The sequence below is a fragment of the Pristis pectinata genome, chromosome 23 (assembly GCF_009764475.1).
Source record: "Pristis pectinata isolate sPriPec2 chromosome 23, sPriPec2.1.pri, whole genome shotgun sequence".
NCBI lineage: Eukaryota > Metazoa > Chordata > Chondrichthyes > Rhinopristiformes > Pristidae > Pristis > Pristis pectinata.
The window spans coordinates 3,675,969-3,701,092 of NC_067427.1; the positions used below are offsets into that span (position 1 = coordinate 3,675,969).

A 25,124-nucleotide genomic window follows, 5' to 3' on the forward strand; every position below is an offset into this window, starting at 1 on the left:
TCAAAGATCTTTTTCAAATATTATATCGGAAAATCTGGGGGCAGTGGTTTAGTGGTTGAGGTACTGGTCTGACATCCAGGGCTTTTACTCAGAGGCACGAATTCAAATAACAATTGTGGGATTTAAAATTGGAAGCACAGGTTGTTCTCAGTGTCGGATCCGGTTATTTTCGAATCCGCAAGTTCTTTCAGGAGTCCAAGAATGAGTTGAAAACAACTTGGTGCTTCACAAAGTTTTATCGGAAAAGTTTAAAACAAAGAAAGAGTCACAGAGCACATGGCACTGGCTTTACTACTGGGAGATGAGCCGAGACGAAAGGAACTAAAGATGAGCTAGGGCCGGGGGTGGGGGAAAAGGACAAGAGAGTGATTAACAAAACGACACCTTTTATACTTGAGATAAGAGGTACTCCTTAGCTAACAATACTCCAATCAGGCAACCTATTAGATACCTGTGGCCAAACCAACCAATAAGGAAACACGTATTCACCTGATGGACGAACCAATAAGCTAGGAAGCGGCCATTCCTTGTGCAGCCACTTGAAGTGTATTAAACACTGCACATGTTAAAGAACTACTTAAAACAGTTGAATCCGACAACAGGTTTCTGTTACTGTGAACTGTTTGTAACCCGGACAGTTCACAGGATGGAAGTGCAGCCACGAGCCAAGTTCCCACCCGGCAGAAGATCCCTGCAGTCCCGCAGGAGCCAGCAAATCCATCCCACTGGTCTCCCAGATGCTCGATCACATCTATGGGCTGTAGATAAGTCGGGTGTTCATACGCTGGGGAGGACCTGTAATTTCACAAACTCAGATACAACCAGTGATGACGATCATGACACCTGTCCAATGTTCCAATGTCCCTTATGTGTGGCTCTGGAACCACCAATAATCAACTTATTATTCAGGACGCACAGAGGTGGCATACTTGTCCGGGAGCTTTGAACATCGTGGGTTCACACCCAACTTTGGGATTTGAGTTTGAGATGTAAATGATAGATAGATATTTATTTATTAGTCACATGTACATCGAAACACACAGTGAAATATGTCTTTTTGCATTGTTAAGAATGTGCTGGGGGCAGCCCTCAAGTGTCGCCACTCTCCCGGCGCCAATATAGCGTGCCCACAGCTCCTAACCTGTACGTCTTTGGAATGTGGGAGGAAACCAGAGCACCCGGAGGAAACCCACGCAGACACGGGGAGAACGTACAAACTCCTTACAGGCAGCAGCGGGAATTGAACCCAGGTTGCTGGCGCTGTAATAGCGTTACACTAACCGCTACGCTACCGTGCCATATCAATGCAGCAATACCCAAAAAGTGCTGGAGGAACTCAGCAGGTCAGGCAGCATCCACAGAGGGAAATAAACAGTCGATGTTTCGGGCCGAGACCCTTCATCAGGACAGGAAAGGAAGAGGGCAGAAGCCAGAATAAAAAGGTGGAGGGGAGGGGGAGGAGCACACGCAGGCAGGTGACAGGTGAGTTCAGGTGAGAGGGGGAAAGTAGTGGGAGGGGGAGGGGGGAAGATGTAATAAACTGAGAGGTGATAGGTGTAGACGAGGCAAAGGGCTGAAAGGGCTGAAGAAGGAGAAATCTGGTAGGAGAGGGCAGTGGACCATGGAATAAAGGATGGGGGAGGGGAGGAGAGGACATGGGCAGGTCATCAAGGTGGGGGAAGGGAGCCACAGGAATAAGGGAAGACAAAGGAGTGGGGGGGGGGTGGGGGGGGAAGGTAAATAAGGAGAGGGGTTACCAGAAGTTAGAGAAATCGATGTTGAGGCCATCAGGTTGGAGACTCCCAAGGCAGAATATGAGGTGTTGTTCCTCCAACCTGCGCCTGGCCTCATCGCAGCACTAGGGGAGTGCCTTCGGATTATGCACTAATCTGGGGCCTTGGCTGTGTCTTCAGGCAGAAGCGATTGCTCCCATAACATTGCAGCAGGGAGTCAGTTCTCAGATGGACCCACCCCATCAGATTGACTAGTCGTCCTTCTTCTGCTGTCTGCAGGCTCACGCTGGGTGAAAACTTACTTCTGGGTTTGCTATAATTGTGGATGTAATTTAATGATTTTTGGAATATTGCACTCTACGTGTAAAAATCTTTCTTTGGTGCCCAAGGTTATGGTGGTGAAATCATAACCTTCTGCACCAAAGTTACTGGACCTGTAATCCAGAGGTTTGGACTAACAGCTAGAGACAGAGTTCAAACCCCACCAAGACAGCTGTGGTGTTCAAATTCAGTCAATAATCTGTAATTTAAAAAAAAATTGAATGCAGTGATACTCCAGCTCTGAAATATGAATTTAAAATTTATAGAAGAGCTTCAGGGTTATAGCAAAAATCTGAAATAAAGTAAAATCATCTGATAAGATAACTCAAAGATGCTGAATTTTTGCGATCACACAAAATGACCACCTTTCTTTGCATGAGAGTGTTAACTCGCCTGGGAACTTTCACTACATTAAATGTTGGCTGATTTGACGTAACTGTTTAGCAGTTTATTGAATTAGCAGAAAAAAATTTAAATTTAGCAGAAAACATAAATATCACAGCAGCTATGCACTCCAGAGGGTTGTGAGCCCAGGGATTGCACACTTTCACCATCAACCTTCTGAGAAAAGTTTGTAATGTAGTGAAAGTACTGGCTTCTGCAGTGGGGATTAGCACTCTTGTAACGTGTCATAGTGCAATATGTCAGTGCACCCATCACAGGCAACACCTGCCTTGTACATCTCAGTGCTTAAAGATGATGATTGTCCTGGTCGCAGAATGATTTTCACATCAACAGCAAACTTCAAGGAACAGAATCCAAGAAGCTGTCCAAATCTACGAGTTGTATAATCTTTTCACATACTGGCTATTGACATCGGCAATGATTTCATAGTGTATAGAAGGACAGCAAATTATTCCAGGTTGCTGACAATAATACATTTTCATTGGGAAAGGGATCAGAAATCTATCAAACACTAATGCCCTAATGCAGCAACCCAACTATTTACTACTCATGGCTAGAACTTCAAACATTGTGACCTCTGGTAACCAGGGTATTTATCCCAGCTCATTCCAAAATAATTCCAAATCAAGATCAAACAAGTTGCGTTAACCCTTTTGACCTGCACTAATCCCAGTGCAAACGTCTTCATGACAGGAAATTTAGATGGAACGATGCACCCCTCCACAAATATAGAATGTGCAATGACTTTATAAATATACTTTGAGAATTAACTAAAAATATCCATCAAAGTGGGGCAGCTTTTATTAAAATCTATACATTTCATTGATAATGGAAGAATATTTACAGTTTGAGGTAGTAACAGGATTACACTTCGAATAACTTGCTGTTCCCCTGAACCATACTAAACTATCAGTAATTTCAATAACCAGAGTGTTAAAAGATTAATTTTTATAGCCACAAGCCTTCAGAAATTATAAATACTCCTTAAAACTTGCGATTTGTAAATGATGTGAAAATCCTTCTGTAGTAAAATAATCATCATATGAATAGCTTATGATCAACCTGTTAAGAATGCATGACTTGTAAATGTTTGTGGATAAGCAGACCCTCGATGTGAAATGAAAATGTCTCATTGTTAAAAGTTACAAGAACATTTATAAATTCAGCTGTTGGACATCAGTGACCCAGTCCAGCGGAGAAGTCCAGACCACGTATTACAAAGTGCTCCAATGGGTTGAGTGAAGCTGGAGCCAGTGGACAGGGCCAGAGTATCATTGGTGTTCACTGATGTGACAGAGCATGGAGCGCTTGTGATGTTCTTCCCATCAGTTTGTAAGCAGATTTCGAAGGACATGCTGGAGAGGCAGCTGGCTGTGGGGGCTGTTACACACTGCTTCATACAGCATCTCTAAGCTGCCTGCTCCAACAGCCATGGAACGAAAGAGAGGGTCTTCCCATTCTGCTGTGCTGATTCTGATGTTCCTCTTCTTTTGGGGTAGGTCAACTGTCAGTCTCTTCCACTGAACTTTCTTAACTAAGTACTGCTGAGCTGAAGTTCAGTTCTGTGAGTGTAACTGCGGGAGCCAAAAACAGACTGGCTTTGGTCAATTAGCAGTGCACTGAGCTGGATTGTTGAGTTGTTTATGCTTCCATGTGAGGCGAATACTTTGCGCATCGCTGGTCTGTACAGAAGGCACAAAACAGCTTGCTAACTGAAAATGAATTTTGCATTGTTTGTGATTAATTAATTAACTTACAAACCAAAGTACCGTCCTGCTTATCACCAATTTACATGCAGTTTTGAATGAATGTAAACTGCTTAACTTCTGAAACAAAAGCAGCACAATGTCATTTCTTTCAGTAACCATAGTTACACCACTTACTGTTGCTTGGCAATTAGAGTCCTAGAATCCACTGCCTGAAAGGAGGGAATGGGAGGCGTTTTCTGTTACACATGAACCACATCACAAAAAGAGTATGCTAGCCTTTAATATTCCTGCAATATTGAGGACGGTTGATGGTTACAGCTCAGGACATGACGCTGGTGTGCATTTCAGTTGTGACCTGTGACTGGAATGAAGTATTTCTCACTTGGTGGCAAACTACAGGTTTATTGGAGAGTTCACTGATATCTCAACCCAGAGAAACAAATAGCAAAAGTCAGGGTGGGTGCATTTGAATTTGCCCATGGAATAAGCCCAACACAGGGAGGAAGTTCGCGATACAAATATCTGCTTTTGAAATCTTACAGTGAAAAAGAAGGTGAATGTCACCCGTTGTTGGTTTGCATCAGATTATCAAGTCAAGGAGAAATGGTGGCATCGGGGTAAATTACCCCAGCTTTGGTGACTGTGCAGGTGAAGTTTCAATCAAGTATCTGCTTGTAATTAATTTCTTCACTGATCGTTCAAAGTAATTGTCTTGCAATTCCAGGTGTGGTCCGAGTGCCCTTTTTAATGTTTTAATTGATTATTATATTAATCTCATGAGCATTCAGTTAGAAATTGGTAAACATCTCGAACAAGAAGGTTAAATCACACAACACAGACACACGTGATGAAGGAAATTTCTGGGCTTTTAAAAACTGTGAAACAGTATCAGAAACTGCGGAAGAATATAACAAGCCTGTGCAGAAAGCTTGGGTGAGAATGGGAGGCTGGGTGTGCAGATGACAGTCACAAATGATTGGCACTCTTGGAACAGTTTGTTGCCTGTGCAACCTCATGGCTATGGTCAGTTCCAGCTATTGGGTCCTCAGGTAGTTCCACACCGCTCGAAGGCAGGCAAAAATGCCCAAGTCCACAGTAAACTCACCAGTTATAGCTACTATATAAGCTGGTCAGTAAAATTTGTTCAACTTTGTTGGAGCGGAACAGAATTTAGAATAATTAAACAGGAACTTGGACCGGTTGAATTTGTCTGTTGAATGAGCAATAGTAGAGTGTTGTTACTACGATTCTGAGAGGGTTGCATCTTAGGTACAAACCTCAGCCACATGCCACCTCTCTGATCCCGAATACTGGTGGTCTCTATAGCTACTTAACAAATGTTTTGCTGCACAAGTAATACTTTTATACAGTGGGGGGAAGGGGAAGTTGTTTGAAGATTGCTTTGGATTTGCTGAGTGGCTTCATTAGCTAGGAATTCAATGGGGCTTTCCAACTGATCCACCCCAGAACCCGTCACTGTTTTTTCAATTAACGGTTGCTATGGGAAACAGAAGAATCTTTTGGTGGTGAATGCAAAGACTTCAAACTACTTTCAGGGTAACAATGGTTCTTTCTAACTGACAGGTGATTGTTGGGCTTTAAGGTGCTGCGTTTGGCTGGTTGTCCGAGCTGTGTTTCAATGTGCTGTGCTATCTACAGAGTGTATTACCTCCCCACACATTGGAAGAAATGTTGGTCATGCACTTTGTCATCCCAGTACAGCAAACCTTCTGCTGGCAGGGGGGGTGCGGATTTGCCTTTGGAACAGTCTGGGATTATGGAAGCAATATTCCAAGTTTCTCAGTGGAGTTTCCACATTGTGTTAATTCACTGGCGTGAAGTTGAACTTACTTTTCAACTGACTGTGGGGCTGTATTTATTGAAATTAGCTTGCAGTTTTTGACCGAGATTCAGACTTCAGACTCACTGAATTGCAGAAAGGAAGGCATTCGTCCTGTCAAGTACATGCTAGCTCCTTACGAGAGCAATCTAGCCAGTTCCATCTCACCCCTCTCCCCATAGCCCCAACATTTATTCTTTTCAAGTATTTAAATCCCTGGGATCATTTTGGTAAACTTCTGCAATTTTCTAATGTCTTCATGTTCTGTTCCCAAAATGGAATGCAGAACTCCATTTGTGGTGAACCAGTGTTTTCTGAAGGTTTATCATTGCTTCCTTGCTTTGTACATTATGTCTCCATTTACAAGTACCCAGGACACTATGGGCTTTCTTAACCTGCCCCTTGCAACCTTCAACGATTTAGGGATATAAACCCCAAGATCTCATTGTTTTGGACCCCTTTGTGCCATCAGGCTTAAACAACCAAAATATAACTCCTCATATTCTTCTCCTCACAAATTTTCAATTATCTCATTTTCAAGTAAATCAAGACTAGCGGCAAAACAATGTTCACTCTGCTAAATACTGCGCTTCCTCTGTGTGAGGTATTACTCTTGTCAGAATCAGTGGAAGGTGTAAACAGTAATAGCCCTCAGGTAGTTATTACCAGTTCAAGTCAAGCAAGAGAAACTAATAAAAGCAACACAGACTAAAATAAGTGAACAAAATTCCCTCTTCACCATCAGTTGAATGTTATAAGCTGTGTTGCAGTGTTACCTTTCTGTTGACACTTACAGTTCCAGCCTGGTTCTTGCAAGTGGCTTTTCACACTCACTCAGTGATTTTGAACAGTCCAGTGACAAATGGCCAAGTGACACTCAGCACCCCCGAGTCAACGCTGAGCAGCACTGTCTGAACAACCAGAGCCTTCGAATAGACTAATTCTCTCTCAATCTGTTGGAAGTTTTTTCATTTTGGTTCCTCACGAACAAAATAACTGAATTCACATGAATTAATTTTATTCCAACATCAATACTGCTATACCAAAAAGGCCACAGTCCTATAATGGCAAGTAATGACATGCGGAGGTAAAATCTGCCTGCTACCCTGTCTCTAAAGCACTGGATAGTCCTGGATTGGTGCAAAAACAATCTTCTGGAGGAACTCAGAGGGTCAAGCAGCATCTGTTGCAGGGTTTCAACCCAAAACACCAACAATTCCTGTCCGCCTCACAGATGCTGCTCGATCCGCTGAATTCCTCCAGCAGATCGTTTGTTGCTCCAGATTCCAGAATCTGCAATCTCTGGTGTTTCCAGCCGTGGATTGGTGCTGCCTTGGGAAAGAAGGGGTTAATGGTCCAGGCCAGAAACAGCGGGCAGGAAGTCCTCAGCAAATGGCAGAAAATACAGCACAGCTTCTGACTCAATAGTGAATTAAACAATTTCAGATAAACAGCCATTCCAGTTTGTGTTAGAACTGGACAGCAGTAACGAAAAGCCATCAACTTGTAATATTAACTCCATTATTTCCCCTTCAAGGACCCTACCTGACCTGCTGAACATCTCCAGCATTTTCTGTTTTACTTTGGATTTCCATTCCCTGCCTCCCATGGATCCAGCAATGTGTTTTTCTCTCTTCATTTAATTCCTATTTCCACCTCCTCTCAGACAGCATCAGCACCCTCATTCCCGTCTCTCCTGGTCTCCACCCTAGCACCATTCCATTGGTTTTCTCCACCATTCCCCTTTCTGTAACTTAAAACATGTTTGATTTCTAATTTTTTCCCAGTTCGGATAGAAGGGCATTGATCAGAAATGTTAACTGTTTCTTTTCAATAGATGTTGCCTGACCTGCTGAGTAACTTCTGCCTGGCTTTACTCTCACCCTCAGGGTCAACAAATGCATTGGTGCTCTCCTGAAGGGAACTCTACGCCCGTCGTAAATAGTTTGCCCAAACTTCACACACACAGTGATGGAGACACAAGAGACTGCAGATACTTGACCCTGCAGCAGAAGATAAGAACTCAGCGGGTCAGGCAGCATCTGTTGAGCCGAAGGGATGGTCGATGTTTCAGGTTGGGACCCTGGGTCAGGACTGATCCCTATGACCACCCTTTTGCCTCCACAGATGCTGCTTGACCCACTGAATTTCACTCCAGATTCCAGCATCTGCAGTCTCATGTGTCTCCATGCCAACAATTTATCCTATTACCATAAACTTTCAATTAAGTACGCTTATTTTCTGACTACGAAGTTAACCCATTTCGGCCAGTGACCACTCTTCCCTCATATGGATGAGGGGAGCTGAAAAGATTCCCCTTTATGAATAAGGATATTTTACGATCCTCCTCTCAGGGATCTCCATGGAGGTAAAGCACACTTTAATTGAATAAAACCAGAAATGTTTTATGTAGTTCTGTTTTGTAATTATCGAAGTTTTTATTAGCTTCCTTGATTGAAACCCATTTTCCTCCTCTTTGGTCAAGTTGACAATTATCAGTGTATCTCACAGTAAGATGACTAGAGAGAAGGTGCTAGGAAAACTAAATGGGCTAAAGACTGATAAGTCTCCCGGACCGGATGAGGTGCATCCCTGGGTTCTGAAGGAGGTGGCTTTAGAGATAGTGGAGGCATTGGTGATAATTTTCCAGGAATCGAAAGACTCCGGCATGGTTCCTGAGGACTGGAGGGTCGCAAATGTAGTTCTGCTGTATAAGAAAAGTGGGAGGCAACATAAAGGAAATACAGACCTATTAGTCTGACGTCAGTGGTGGGAAAGTTATTGGAATCGATCCTTAAGGATGGGGTTATGGAATACCTAGAGGTGCAAGGCAAGATAGGTCCTAGCCAATATGGTTTTGTGAAGGGAAGATCCTGCCTGACCAACCTATTGGAGTTTTTTGAAGAAATCACAGGTAGGGTGGATAAGGGAGAGGCGGTAGATGTTGTGTATTTAGACTTTCAAAAGGCCTTCCACAAGGTGCCGCATAAGAGACTGATTCATAAGATGAGAGGTCATGGAATTACAGGTAGGATAACAGAATGGGTGGAGCATTGGCTGGTTGGCAGGAAGCAAAGGGTGGGAATAAAAGGATCCTGCTCTGGTTGGCTACCGGTTACTAGTGGTGTTCCGCAGGGGTCGGTGTTGGGTCCGCTTCTTTTGACCTTGTACATTAATGATTTGGATGATGGAGTACATGGTTTTGTGGCTAAGTTTGTGGATGACACCAAGATAGGTGGAGGAGTAGGGAGTATTGAGGAGACAGGAAGGTTGCAGAGAGACCTAGATAATTTAGGAGAATGGGCAAGGAAATGGCAGATGAGATTCAATGTTGAGAAATGTGCAGTTGTACACTTTGGAAACAGAAATAAATGGGCAGATTATTATTTAGAAGGGGAGAAAACTCAAAGTACAGAAGTACAAAGGGACTTGGGGGTACTTGTGCAGGATACCTTAAAGGTTAACCACCAGGTCGGATCGGTGGTAAAGAAAGTGAATGCTATGTTGGCATTCATTTCGAGAGGTATAGTGTATAATGGTAAGGAAGTGATGATGAGGCTCTACGGGGCACTAGTGAGACCTCATTTGGAATACTGTGCGCAGTTTTGGGCCCCATATCTTAGGAAAGATGTGCTGATTTTGGAGAGGGTTCAGAGGAGATTTACAAGGATGATTCCTGGAATGAAAGGGCTTACGTATGATGAGTGTTTGTTGGCTCTTGGACTGTACTCACTGGAGTACAGAAGAATGAGAGGGGACCTCATAGAGACATTTAAAATGTTGATAGGACTGGACAGAGTAGATGTAGTCAAGCTGTTTCCCTTGGGGGGTGAGTCTAGGACCAGAGGGCACGATCTTAGAACTAGAGGGTACAGGTTTAAAACAGAGATGAGGAGAAATTTCTTTAACCAGAGGGTGGTGAATTTGTGGAATTCCTTGCCACGTACAGCAGTGGAGGCCAGATCATTGGAGGTGTTTAAGGAAGAGACAGATAGATATCTAAATAGTTGGGGTATCAAGGGATATGGGGATAAGGCCAGAAATTGGGGTTAGAATAGTTCTTTTTTGCCCCCCCCCCAAATTTCTCATTCCTTTTTCTTTTTTCCCTTTCCTTTGGAGCAGACTAGATGGGCCGAATGGCCTACTTCTGCTCCCTTGTCTTGTGATCTTGTGACTCAGTAACAGTTTGTTAAGGACATAAGCTGACAGTCAAATAGTTGAACACAGCCCCTTGGGGTAATACTTGAAAAACATTAATTAGTGCTACCTAAGAGTTTCTGAAGCAATATCTCACCATCATCTGTTGTTTCTTATAAAAACACACAAAGAAGCCCAGTTAGAACATGGATTATTAAAAGTATTTCTTTCCTCAACAGACTTTGCCACATTTCTGACTTTACAACAGCACTTAATTGGTTGTGAAGTGTTTTGGACTTCCTGAGGCCATGAAATTGCTACAGAAACGAAAAACCTTTTCTTTTGGTGAAGTAATCGAAGAGCCAAATACGTACCTTGTGTTTAAGCAGAATCAGAGAGAATGCAGCAAATAACAAATTGCTGGAGGAACTCAGCGGGTCAGGCAGCATCTGTGGAGGGAAAGGGCTGATCAATGTTTCAGGTCAAGACCCTGCATCAGGACTGAGAGTAGAGGGAGGTAGCCAGTACATAGAAATGAGAGGGAGGGGTGAGACAGGGCCTGGTCGGTGATAGGTGGAACCAGATAAGGGAGGGGTGATGGGCAAGAGGAGGTGGGGGGGGGGCAGGAAAGGTGAACTAAGGGAGAAGAAACCCAGGTGGGCAGGTATGTGGGTGATAGGCTGTGGAACCAGGTGGGGGAGGGTGATGTCTAGGGGGTGAGGGAAAGAAGAGGTGAACAAAAGGAGAGAGAACCTGAGTGGGCTGGTGGGAGTGGGAAAGGAACACAGGGAGTGTGGGTTACCTGACATTGGAAAATTCAATGTTCATACCATCGGGCTGGAGGCTGACCAAGCAGTATTTCTCATCTTCTGGATGCTTTATGAACTTACAATAGGTCAGAATTTGCTGGGACCGATGAGTAAACCTTTGCTCATTTAATTTTTCCAACCAGAACAACATCCAGAAAGAACATCCTAAACCTTGGAATTCTGACCAGCTTGTTGCAAGATCAGATCAGATCAGGTCAGCAGGAAGTTGCCAAAACAAACACAACACTTTCTGTCACCATGGGCATTGAAAAAATTGGACTTTTTTTAGGAAGCTACATTGTCCAAATCCAATGGTCACAATTAAAAAAAAATTAGTGTGAGAAATAGATATCACATCTTCAAATATTAAGAATCGACACCATAAACTCTGACACATGTGGTAATTGGTAATGAGCTTATTATAGTCACATGTACCAAGGTACAGTGATAAACTCCTGCTTGCGTGTCCCATCAAGACAGAACATCCCATACATCAGTACGTTGAGGTAGTACAAAAGGATCTAAATTGCCACCAGATCAGACAATTAGTGGCTCTAGGTAGCCAATGAATTGAACACATACAGGGCAGATTAACAGGACATCATACACACATCGAATAGATTGCCAGTGAAGTAGACAGATATCAATGAGGTGGTCAGGGAACTGGGCATGCAGGGGGTCAGGGGATCAGTAACAAAGTGGTCTGGGTTGTCAGTGAGTCAAGTACACAAGGGCTCGTGACTCTGAACTAGTTTGTTTTCTGTAACATTTTTTATTGTTGGTGAGAGAAGTCATTGCATAGCAAGAAATAAGCATCATTCTACTTGGTTTCAAGCTGAGTATATTTTGCAGAGATATGTTACAAGCTGGTGATTATCACAAGGCAGGTAATTTTTCAGAAGGATCAGTCTGACAGCTCAAGGTAAAAGACTTTTCTGTGAACTGCATTGTGCACCTTTGCAGGGCTGAGGATTGAAGCCAGCCACATCCATCAGCTCTTCCTTTCTAGCTGCTCTACTCATTAGTTATATCTTATTAGGTTACAAGATCTTTTTGCATTGCTGCCCTTCGTATGACAGTGCAGAACAATGATGTGCACTAACTGACACCAAGAGGGTTAGTAAAATATTTGAATGCACCAGCTTCTCCTGTGATGGTTACCATGGGAGGTTGTCAAGAGGGCAGGGATATTAGTATACTCTTGTGAAGGCTTTCTGTTCCTGAGGAGTCATCATTAAACCCGGGGCTTCTAACTGCCACTCATTCCTAAGGTTGCAGGTATGTAGGTTACAACAACAGTAACTTGAATTTGTATAGCACTTTTACCTTCACAAAACATTCCAACCTTGATGGTGAGGCTCAGCCAGCTCCATCACTGACACAACCCTTCCCACCATCGAGGACCTCTTCAAGAGGCGGTGCCTCCAGAAGGCGCATCCATCACTAAGGACCCTCACCACTTGGGACATGCCCTCTTCTTGGTACTACCATCGGGGAGGAGGTACAGGAGCCTGAAGACCCACACTCAACTATTCAGGAACAGTTTCTTCCCCTCCACCATCAGATTTCTGAATGGTCCATGAACCCATGAGCACTATTTTGTTATTCCTTTATTTTGCACTATTTATTTATTTTGTAATTTATAATAAGTTTATGTCTTGCACTGTACTGCTGCCGCAGAACAACAAATTTCATGACATATAAGTCAGTGATAACAAACCTGATTCTGACATTATCTAACAAAAGTTGAGACTGAGCCACACAGGAGATGTTCAGAGGTAGGACAAAGAGTTAAGGTCTTAAAAGAGAAGAGAGAAAGAGAGTTAGAGAGGGAATTCCAGAAATAGGGACCTTGGTAGCTGGAGGTAAAGTCCCAAGCAAGTGATTAACTTCAGTTCTCCTCAAAAAGCCAAAGTTGGAGGAGTGCAGAGATGTCCACAAGTGAATCTGTAAGTTGTAAAGTTATTCATTATCCTCTACCGATAGTTATTTAATTCCAAAACTGGTTTAAGAAACTGGAAAACTACTGCCTCTGCTTTATTTTCCCAAAAACTCTTGTCTTATGAAAGCCAGTATGAGCAGGCGTCAGGAATTGGGCTCAGAGACACACTGAGGAACAAGAAAAGAAAACAACAATTCACCCTATACTGGAGAAGTCTGAAGTATCTGAAATCTTCAAAATACATAAATAACTGCAGAAATAGAAGCAGGAAATGCTGGAAACACTCAGCAGGTCAGTCAGCGTCTGTGGAGAGAGAAACAGAGTTAATGTTTCTGGTCCTAGTCCCTGGTCAGAAGGAGAGAAAGTGAGCTAGTTTTCAGCAGCAGAGAAGGTAGGGGAGGGATGGGTAGAAGAAAGGGAATATCTCTGATAAGGTGAGACCAAATGGAAGTCCATTATAGTTCTTTATTGATGTTTAAAAGAAGACAGCCAGCTCTGATACAGACAGAAAGACAGAGTGAAATATCTAAAGTTGGCACATTCGATATTGAGTCCAAAAGACTACAACATGCTCAGACAGAAGATGTTGTTCACCAATCTTGTGATGGGTCTCATTGTAACAGTGCGAGACTGCAGATCGATAGGTCACTGGGAGTGGGATGGTGAATTAAAGTGGTTGGCAACCAAAGTCACTCCTGTGAAATGAATGCAGGGTGCATGGCAAAGTGATCACCCAGTCTATATTTGGTTTCTCCAGTGTAGGAGAGGCGACGTTGTCAACAACAAGTGCAGTTTGGGTCCCTGGATGGTGGGAAGAGGTGAAAGGACGGACATTGCATCTCCTGCAGTTGCCTTGAGATGGAGATTGGTTGGTAGGGATGGAAACAGGGACCAGGGAGTCACAAAGGGAGGCCCCCTTCAAAATTCTGAATAGGAAGGGGAGAGGGTTATGTGGCCGGTGGTGGGATCTTATTGGAGCTGGCGGAAACTGCGAAGGACGATCTGTTGAATGCTGAGACTGGTGAAGAGCAGAGGGACTCTGTCCGTGTTCTGTCCAGGAAAGGGAGTGACAGAAGTGTGGGAAGTAGATGAAAAGCAAGATATGCATAAAGTATCATCTGGATGGGAGTTAGTAATGTCAAGTTTACGCACAGTGAGTTGTCACTGTGCATTTGCAAAGGATATTTCCATATTATTCATTTGAACGTTAAGGTTTAACATTCAGGATGCAGCCTGACTCAATGAGTTTCTCCAGCAGATTGTTGCTCCAGATTTCAGCATCTGCAGTCTCTTGTGTCTCCATAACAGTAGTGACCACATTTCATTAGATGTAAAGTGCCCTGAATCATCCCGAGGGAATGAAGGAGGCTACTGTAATGCGTTAATATCCTGCAGGTATTTCTACATCACAACAATGTTTATGTTAGCCCAGTGTTTACCTTACTGAATTAACAGCCAGAAGTTTGGACTTTGAACCAAGGATTTTAAGTTCAAATCCCACCATGGAAGTTGGACAATTTAAATTCAAATACTTAAATCAGTGTGGAATTACAGAATATTAGTTTTGCTAGTCATGAATCAACTGGATTGCTATAAAAATCCATTGCGTTTGTTCTTGTCCATCAAAGAAGGAGATCCATTGTCAGAATCAGATTTATTACCACTGACTTAGATTAGCAGTACAGTGCAAAGACATAAAATTACTATAAATTACAAAATAAATAAATAGTGCAAAAGTAAAGCAATAATGCGGTAGTGTTCGTGGGTTCATGGACCGTTCAGAAATCTGATGGCAGAGGGGAAGAAGCTGTTCCTAAATCGTTGAGTGTAGGTCTTCAGGCTCCTGTACCCCCTCCCCGCCTGAAAGACCCATGAACACTACCTCGTTATTCCTTTACTTTTGCACTATTTATTTATTTTTGTAACTTACAGTAATTTTTGTCTTTATGTCTTGCACTGTACTGCCACCACAAAACAACAAATTTCACGAGATATGTCAGTGATAATAAACCTGATTCTGTATATCCTCCCCAATGGTAGTAACGAGAAGAGGGCAAGACCTGGATGGTGAGGGCCCTTAGTGATGGATGCTGCCTTCTTGAGGCACCGTTTGAAGATGTCCTCGATGGTGGGGAGGGCTGTGCCCATGATGGAGCTGGCTGAGTCTACAACCCTCTGCAGCCTCTTGCGATCCTGTGCATTGGAGCCTCCATACCAGGCAGTGATGCAACCAGTCAGAATGCTCTCCACCATACATCTGTAGAAATTTGTAAGAGTCTATGGTGACACACCAAATCTCCTCAAACTCCGAACGAAGTAGAGCCACTGGCGCGCCTTCTTCATGATTGCACCAATGTGTTGGGCCCATGTGACTCCAAACCCACCAATGTGGATGACCCTTACTTCCTCCACAGTTCGGGGGCAATTTGGGATGTTCAATAAATGCTGACATTGTCTGTGATATTACCATTACATTGAGGAAATAAACAAAAAAAAAGGATGGTTCTATGGAGAAAGATCTTACAAACAAAGCTCTTGTGTTTTGGTAGGTACTGTAAGACAGTCCCAAACACAAAGCTACCACAAAGGCACTCTTGTGATTTTCAAAACTTCCCCACATTGTCTCGCCAAAGTTATGACTGTATTGTCCTCAGTCTCCTCAGGTGGCAGGCTTCTGTATTTTGCAGAAGCATTATTAAGGAAAATGGAATATATTTTTCCTTAATAAAATGTCACAGCACACATTGTGCCAAGAATTATATTCAGCAGTACAGCACACTACGTGAATTGTGCTCTTAATCTCTGTGGGTAAATCTCTCTCACAGGAAGATTAAGACTCCCTGATGTCACAGTTTGTTCTATTGTGAGAATATAAAGATGCTTGTTTTGTCAGGGCCATAGAAATTGTGGCAAAAGAAAGACTATCTTTCAGAGCTTCAGTATTTATAATATTACGTCGACATTTAATTAGAAGGATGATATTGAGTTTCCGAATCTTACATTTTACTGACTCTTGCCTAGTAAGTATACCACTAATATCTCATTGGACCTGACAAGAATTAGGTAACATGGGGAAATGGTCTCCACAACCTCTACCAACCCCACATCTTCCATGACCTCTGCAAATCTCCAATTTGGGCTTGTTGCTTATTCCCGAACTTCTTCAACAGCACCATGCCATCATCTGCCACAACCTCTGCCCCCTGTCAGTTCATCAAACATTCCATAAAACCTGTCTCTCTAACCAAGCCACTCTAAAATTCCTCCACTTCTGTTTTCCTGTTCAATTACACTTCTTTTTTTGTAAATTGACTTTTCAGGACTTGGGTGTGGCAAGGCCAGCATTTATTGCCCTTGATTTGCTTACCAGGTCATTCCAGAGGGCAGTTAAGAGTCAGCCACACAGGGTCAGCCTGGATCACATATCGGCCAGAACGGGCAAGGTCAGAAGATCCCATTCTTAAGGACCAGATTTTTTTGGTAGTTATTGCGGGCACCATTACCAGGACTAGTTCCAAATTCCGATCAGCAAATGAATTTACCAGTCTGCTAACTTAACAGACACAGTAGTGTAGCAGTTAGCATAACGCTTTACAGTGCTAGCAACCCGGGTTCAATTCCCGCCACTGTCTGTAAGGAGTTTGTTCGTTCTCTCCGTGTCTGTGTGGGTTTCCTCCGGGTACTCCGGTTTCCTCCCACATTCCAAAGATGTACGGGTTAGGAAGCTGTGGGCATACTATGTTGGCGCCGGAAGCGTGGCGACACTTGCGGGCTGCCCCCCAGGACACTACTCAAAAGGTGCATTTCACTGTGTGTTTCGATGTACATGTGACTAATGAAGAAATCTTGTCTTATCTTATCTTAACTACCATGCCCAAATTGTACCCAATGAGTTGAAGATGCACCTAGGGTCATTTCATTATATTAAAAAGGTGCTATGAAAATACAAGTTGTTGTTGCAATGCAAGTAAAGCTGTTCCATTCCTGATACCTCAGATTTGATGAAGAAAACAAAGAGTTAGGTACAACTGTGGCATTAAACAGGCAGTGAAATGGCTGTGACAGATTCCATTACTGGCATACAACAGTCGGTAACTGATGCTGTTGACATTATGAGTCATGACCGAGCCCATCTGTGGCCAATTGGTAAATCCCGTCCCAGTTCCGATGGGATATTGTCGACACGCTGTCAGATTCCTGAGTTGTCCCATGGTGAGATGTCAACGTGCCATCTCTGACGGTACGGAGGAACACCAGCCCACCTCTTCCACCCGTGTAACAAGGGCATACCTCCACGTTTGATCACCTCTGAGATATGGCTCAAAATGCTCCAAGTAAGTGACAACAAACTTTGCAATCACCACATTGTTGATTTGACATGAAGTACTGAGAGATGAAGGAGGTGAGGTTCTAATGAGATGTATGTAGTAGACAGCATAATTTCACTTGTTATGAGATCAAATCTAAAGTTTTAGCAGATTTATTTCAACGTACAGTTTTAGCACAATCCCTGTTCACACACAATAACAATGGTTGATCAGGATCACTTTTGGAAAAAGAGATTTAGGATGCTTTTTAATAAGGTAAATGAAAAAAAGAAATCTCTGGGTCAAAATAGAAGACAGACTGCACAGGCTGACGGTGAATGCATGTGTGGAACTGTCAGCTCTTGACAGCTCTGTGAGGTGGCTCGTTAATAGGCACAACCAAGGAAAAAAACTATTCTTTTAAACATTGGATAGAGAGTGCCAGCACCAGCCAGCAGGGTGGATGAAGTGATGTTCTTCAGAACCAACCAGGAAAGTAGCCCAAACAAACCCCTTCCCACTTCTGTCCTCTATGGCTCATTACATATGGAAATGAGGGAGCATCTCTGACGAAGCTCCCCAACTCCCATCATAACCTTGGAAACCCTCGAGGAAAAGTGGGGTGGGGATTGGTCATTGGTCAGCAACGAGGTGGATCGTGTGGGGAAGGAATAGATTGCTCCATAAAAGGTTGGCATGGAGCTGACGGGGTTAATGGCCTCCTTCTGTGCCATAACAACTCTATGACGTCACTCATTATTGAAATGATCAGGAACAGAGTATAATAGTGCATGACGTAAGGATGCCAGTCACGTTAATCAGGCATTGATTTTTGCTTGCTACTTCCTCTGAAGTACCAGCAGGGCAACAGGATGTCCTGGGTTGATGTTGGAGAGGTTCTGACACTCCCTGTTGTTAGTGTGATCACTTCACGTCTTTCGTGCAGTTTCTAAAGTCGTCCCTTCATTGGTAAAGGAAGCCGTTTGGGTGACAAACTCTGCTTGAAACATTGGCTGGATGATTCTCCTGAAGATCAGTTTGCTTGAGAGGTGAAGGGTGAAAGTTGCGTTCGTTGAGCTCATTTCCTCAGATTTTGGCAAGTTCGAGGCACATTGTGGCGAGTGAACTGATGGACCCATTTCCCTAAAATTAGTTGCTAATGAGTGGATGTGGCTTTAAAACCTCCACTGCGTCATCACACCAGTGACAAGCAGGCGGGTTTCAAAGCTTGTGGCCTTGTTAAAAAAGGTTTCAGTGGAGCCAGGGATGTAGAGGCACTTCCTCACTCCATAGATCCTTTCCTCCATAGATTAACCCTGCACCTCTCCACCACCCCCTTCCCTCAACAGGGGAGGTAGGTAGGCTGGTCTTCATGTTTTCATTGGAGTGAGTTTGCAAATTTGGTTTGTCCCCTTTGACTCTCACCAACTTTTACCGATGCACCATAGAAAGCATCCTATATGGATGTATCACGGCTTGGTACCGCAACTGCTCTGCCCAGGACCACAAGAAACTGCAGAGGGTTGTGGGCACAGCCCAACGTGTCACGGACACCAGCCTCCCCTCCTTGGACTCTGTCTTTACCTCTTGGTGAAGCAGCCAGCATAATCAAAGACCCCACCCACCCAGGACATTCTCTCTCTACTTCCATCGTGTAGGAGATACAGGAGCCTGAGGGCACGTACCACCAGACTTAAGGACAGCTTCTACCCCACAGTGATAAGACTATTGAACGGTTCCCTGATATGATGAGGTGGACTCTGACCTCACGATCTACCTTGTTGTGACCTTGCACCTTATTGCACTGCACTTTCTCTGTAGCTGTGACACTTTACTCTGTACTGTTGTTGTTTTTACCTGTTCTACATGAATGCACTCTGTACTAACTCAATGTAACTACGCTGTGTAATGAATTGACCTGTACGATCAGTTTGTAAGACAAGTTTTTCACTGTACCTTGGTACAAGTGACAATAATAAACCAATACCAATACCAAATCAGCCCTAGAGCAATAATCTATTAATCCTGGGATTCTTGGTTCAATGTGCAAATAGAATGGAAAGGAAAATTCAATTAATTTGACTTTTTCTCTCCCAATGATAAATATTAAAATTACCCCAGTTACCGCTGGACACACATAGCTTCAACTGTTGCAGCTTGATTGTGTCTTGTCACTTTTTCAGTATACAGCTTAAAATTCTCGAGAGAAATGTTTAGTCTTAATGTCAATCTTTAATTCTTCCCATGATAAAAGTTACCACCACGGAGGACTCTATCCCCACGACTTACACAAAAGCAGAAAATGCTGGAAACACTCAGCAGGTCAGGCAGCATCTGTGGAGAGAGAAACAGAGTTCACATTTTTGGTCGGAGACCCTTACTAACTGGGAAGACTTAGGTTTCTGATGAAAGGTCATTGATCTGAAACATTAATATTCTCTCACTGCAGACGCTGCCTGACCTGCTGAGTGCTTCCAGCATTTCTGGATTTATCTCAGATTTCCAGCATCTGCAGTTTTCCACTTCAGGATGTCCCTGGGTTACAAATGCCCAACTTATGGACACGCATAGATATGAACGAGCTCCCATGATATTATTAAATTCAAAAGTTCGTTCCTACGAACAACGGAACTAGCTTCCTCTCTCTCTGCCTCCACTCTTAGTAATTGTTCTTTCTCATCAGTCTAATGCACTTTTGATGCCACTCATTACAATACTGTGGAGGTGATCAAGTGATTTTTGGGTATTTTCCATCTTAAGGACATCTATAAAAACGGAACCCGTTCATTAGCTGGGGAAGGCCTGTATCCATGTTGGCCTGTACCCAAGTTAAGATAAGATTTCTTTATTAGTCACATGTACATTGAAACACACAGTGAAATGCATCTTTTGAGTAGAGTGTTCTGGGGACAGCCCACAAGTGTCGCCGTGCATCCGGCACCAACATAGCATGCCCACAACTTCCTAACCCGTACGCCTTTGGAATGTGGGAGGAAACCGGAGCCCCCGGAGGAAACCCACGCAGACATGGGGAGAATATACAAACTCCTCACAGACAGCGTCCGGAATTGAAACCGGGTCGCTGGCGCTGTAACAGCATTACGCTAACTGCTACACTACCGTGCCTGCCCTATGATGTGCTACCACTTTAGTCCAGCTCCTCACTTGCAACAGGCCACTACTGAAGTCACAGAGACAGACCAGCATGGAAATAGCCCTGTCGGGGCACACTGTGTCCATGCTGATCGTAAAGCATCTATTTATTGTATTGTATTGGTATTGGTATTGGTTTATTATTGTCACTTGTGCCGAGGTACAGTGAAAAACGTGTCTTGCATACCATTCGTACAGGTCAATTCATTACACAGTGCAGTTACATTGAGTTAGTACAGAGTGCATGGAGGTAGTACAGGTAAAAACAGTATCAGTACAGAATAAAGTGTCACAGCTACAGAGAAAGTGCAGTGCAATAAGGTGCAAGGTCACAACAAGGTAGATCGTGAGGTCAGAGTCCATCTCATCATATAAGGGAACCATTCAATAGCCTTATCACAGTGGGGTAGAAGCTGTCCTTAAGCCTGGCTCCTTATCTTCTACCTGATGGAAGAGGAGAGAGGAGAGAATGACTCGGGTGGGTGGGGTCTATGATTATGCTGGCTGCTTCGCTAAGGCAGCGAGAGGCAAAGGCAAGAATCCATGGAGGGGAGGCTGGTGTCTGTGATGCGCTGGGCTGTGTCCACAACTCTCTGCAGTTTCTTGCGGTCCTGGACAGAGCAGTTGCCATACCAAGCCGTCATGCATCCATATAGGATGCTTTCTATGGTGCATCGAAAAAAGCTGGTGAATGTCAAAGGGGACAAACCGAATTCCTTCAGCCTCCTGAGGAAGTAGAGGCGCTGGTGAGCTTTCTTGGCCGTGGCATCTACGTGATTTGACCAGGACAGGCTGCTGGTGATGTTCACTCCCAGGAACTTGAAGCTCTCAACTTTCTCGACCTCAGCACCATTGGTGTAGACAGGTGCATGTACACCGCCCCCTTTCCTGAAGTCAATGACCAGCTCTTTTGTTTTGTTGACATTGAGGGAAAGGTTGTTGTCATGACACCATTCCACTAAGCTCTCTATCTCCTTCTTGTACCCCGACTCATCGTGTTTGAGATACGGCCTACAACTTAATTAATCAATTAAATTAATTAATTTAATTAAATTAATTAATTTAATTGATGCCGTTTTATTCTCTCAACATTTCCTCCCAGATTCTGCCACCGACCCACACCAGCAGCAAGTTATCCTGCCACCCTATGGGATGTGGGAAGAAACTGGATCACCCAGAGGAAACCCACACTGCCACAGGGAGAACATGCGAATGCCTCACAGAAAGAGGTCGGGATTGAAGCCAGATCTCTGGTGCTGTGAGGCAGCGGCCACCTTGTCTGCTGTGGAATCGCCAACGTCCTGCAGCCTACATCAGCGCTTGCTGATTCCCTGGGCTGCAAACCAAGAAAATAAATCCTGATCCCGTCTTAAGACAAAATGTTAAGAAGTATTTAGATTAGTTTGTGGAAAGACGTAGCAGGTCTGATCTAAGATCTTCAAAGCAGCCAGTGGATTGTTTTATTCTGTTTGATTTCTTCCTGTTGGGTTTTACTTTCAAATGTGGCCCGAGTTAATGGGACAATCCATGATGAATGTAACAGGTACAGGGGAGTCATGCTGGATTCACTGCTGACTCATTCATGTTAATGCATTAGTCACAGGCTGAGCAGTATGATTCAGACTGGGGGTGAACAGTTCAAATGTAGCTGTTATAAAGAAAGGCTTTGTCACTGCTGATTACACACATCACTTGATTTCAGTTTGGAAGCAACAGAAGAATTAAGGTCCATCATTAGCCAGCACATCTCCCATGTCATGGGGGAGCAGACTCAATGCAGTAGGGACTGCAACTCCTATTTTGTCTGTGCTGCAGCAGGAGTGATATCTAGCGGCATGAGTACAGTGGCCAGTATTGTTTCAACTGGACAGCTCAATGCATTCGGTTGACAAGCTCAAGTATCAGAAGTGAAGCAAAAAGTCCAAGCTTATTGCTGGCATCGGCATACGCACAGAGGGTATAAATGCCATGAAAATTAGCTTTTTTGCAGCAGCACAGGACATCACCAGTCCAGATGATGGGTCTCGACCTGAAACGTCAACTGTCCATTTCCCTCTGCATATCTGCTCAACCCACTGAGTTCCTCCGCCAGTTTGTGTGTTGCTCCAGATTCCAGCATCTGCAGTCTCTTGTGTCTCATGTGTCAGGAACTGGGGAGCAAACAACTCAACCTCGTTCCAGAGTTGTATCAAAATGTGCCCAAAATGTACAAAGAATTGATTTTTAAACGTTTTGTTTTTGTTAAATATTGAGCACAATATGGAAAGTATTACAAGAATTTTAAGCTCAATAGTTTCTCTGAGGAAGCTGTCTACGTTTTGCATCTTAAAACGTAATTCTCTGCAAACCCGCGCTGGCTCGGATCAGCTCTCATTTTTGACGGGATTATACTTGGTCATCACTTCAACATAAAACCCAGGCACGCAACTCAGACTTGGGCCTTTTGTGAAATTCATGGTCTTAATATTTGCTTCAAAAGGCCGCCCGAGTAAATGACGTTGCTGGGTTGATGAATTTGGGAATGTGCTCAATGCAGGCGGTGAGTGCGTGGACTTAGTTTACCTGCTAACACTGACTTGAAAACCGTGGAAATATTTTCCTACTACAGACAACCCAATTGCATTTAGCGGTCACTGTTGGGGAGTCTTAGATAAGAGTTTTCAGGGCTACTTATCCTTGGTTGTTCCAACTTTCTGACCCGATGACATGACAGAAATGTAGCAAAGCAACATGTATACAGAAAAAAACTTGCCGATCTTTGCTGGTGTTACATTTACTCAGCACCATATTTGATCAATGTTTGCACAGATGCCTGGCATCTCTTAAGTTTAGCATTGTACCATTTGTTTGTCTTTTTTTCGTGATTTATGTAACAGTTGGAAACAACAAACAGCCATTTGCCACACCGCTGGCAAAGATATGACAGAGAACAGGGAAACCCCTGTATAAAAATTTCTAGGCAACTATACACATGTGAAGACAAGGAACAAAGAATGAATCTGAGAGAGAGAGAGAGAGAGAGAGAAAATATAATGTGCGTTCTGCAAGTTGCAATTAAATAGAAATAGGTTTGTCTCCAGAAAAATAGTGCGTTAATTAATTCATGAATGACCTGAAGTTAAAGGCCAGGTCAGGAAAGCCTGTTTGAATGTTCAGGTGTTTTATTGTATAAGGTGTAAATTAGAAAATAAACAAATCAATCCAGATTGGGTGGTCACAGTCTTTCCCCCAGGGTAGTGAAGTGTAAAACTGGAGGGCATTGGTTTAAGCTGAGAGGGGAAAGATTTAAAGGGGACCTGAGGGGCAAGTTTTTCCACAGAGGGTGGTGGGTGTATGGAACGAGCTGCCAGAGGAAGTGGTAGAGGCAGGTACAGTTACAATGTTTAAAAGACATTACCTGTCTATATGTGGATAGGAAATGTAGGCATCTTGATCGATATGGACGTTAGGCCCTGTTTCTGCAGTGTATGACTCTATGACTAAATAAGTAGTAAGAGAAGGAGAAGGCCATTTGGCCCCTCACTCCTATTTCACTATTCAGTAAAAATATAGATAATCATTCACTTTAGCACGACTTTCCTGCATTAACTCCATTGATTCCCTTAACATATAAATAGCTCTTGATTATGTGGATAATTTTGTGGCAGTAATATGAAAAACTCATTTATATGCAACAGGATTGTTATTGAATAATTCTTTTGAAGTGAGTTATGATATAGTTTGGCTACTTGCAAATTAGCAGCTGGAAGACATTGTGATCAAGGCTGATCTGGGCTCTGTTTATCATCATTGTAAAAGTATAAACCTGTTCCTTTTCAGCCTCCGTGGAAGATGTTAAATGGGAGGTAGCGATTACTTAAAGATTTAAAATCCTATAGATGATGACAAATATTATGAATTGAGTAATGACACCAGGAAGAATATTATACTGTGGAGGAACTTGTAAAAATATAACTAGAAAACCTCTCCATCCTTAAGTAGACACTTTGCCACCTTGAATGGTAAGTGGATGTATGTCTGCTTACCCAATTCAAATATCCAATTCTGTGTTAGCCATTTTGTTGGACTGCCTGTCACCTTGAAATATTTGTGAAGGTGCCAATTCAGCCGGTCAAGTGGAATTGGGTTGGAGAACAGGAAGAGTTGCAATAGGTGAGAAGGGTACATAAACTATATGAGTATCCACATGAGAGAGGAGACAGACGTGGAGACAGGCACAGGCAGGCTGGATGGTATTTAGTTTTTTGAGTCTCATTGAAGCTGTGATTACATATCCTGGAGCAGGCTAGAATTAGAATACTCAAGAACGAAGATTGTTCTTCAGCTCGTTGACCAACTCCACCACTGAGTAAGATGATGGCTGACCCGGTGTCTTGTCGAGTTTCCCACCTGATGTCCTTTTCTCCAAAGATCTCTTGGCCTGAGACTTGCGATGACCCTCCATGGCCAGGTGAGAGAGACATCCAGAGAAGTTTCTCCTCCTATCAATCCGTTATCCTTTGCTCTTCAGCCTGGGCACACAGTTTGCCTTCTACTCTGTCAAGTCCACTCAGAGCGAAGGATTTTTAACAGTGGACTTGTTGAAGGGAGGCGCAGGAGAGAGATCCAGACCCCACCCCAGTTTGTGGCCTTGGCTTTCTACCAGCTGCAGGGAATTTAGAGATGTGTGGGACCACGACTTCTAGGGACCATTTCCAGAGGTAGACAAGGTAGTGAAGAAGGTATTTGGCACACTTGCGTTCTTTGGTCAGGATACTGAGTACAGGAG

At 43.5% G+C, this 25,124-nt stretch overlaps 1 protein-coding gene across 1 annotated transcript in view; it reads left to right on the forward strand.

Moving 5' to 3' along the window:
- The first annotated feature begins 3,776 nt into the window (after nucleotides 1-3,776).
- Nucleotides 3,777-25,124, forward strand: part of LOC127582053 (protein crumbs homolog 1-like) — a 131,427-nt gene continuing 110,079 nt past the window's right edge. The window contains exon 1 of the mRNA XM_052037017.1: nucleotides 3,777-3,954. Within this exon, the coding sequence (XP_051892977.1) occupies nucleotides 3,891-3,954 (64 nt within the window). The 5' untranslated portion in view covers nucleotides 3,777-3,890. The remainder of the gene's footprint in view (nucleotides 3,955-25,124) is intronic.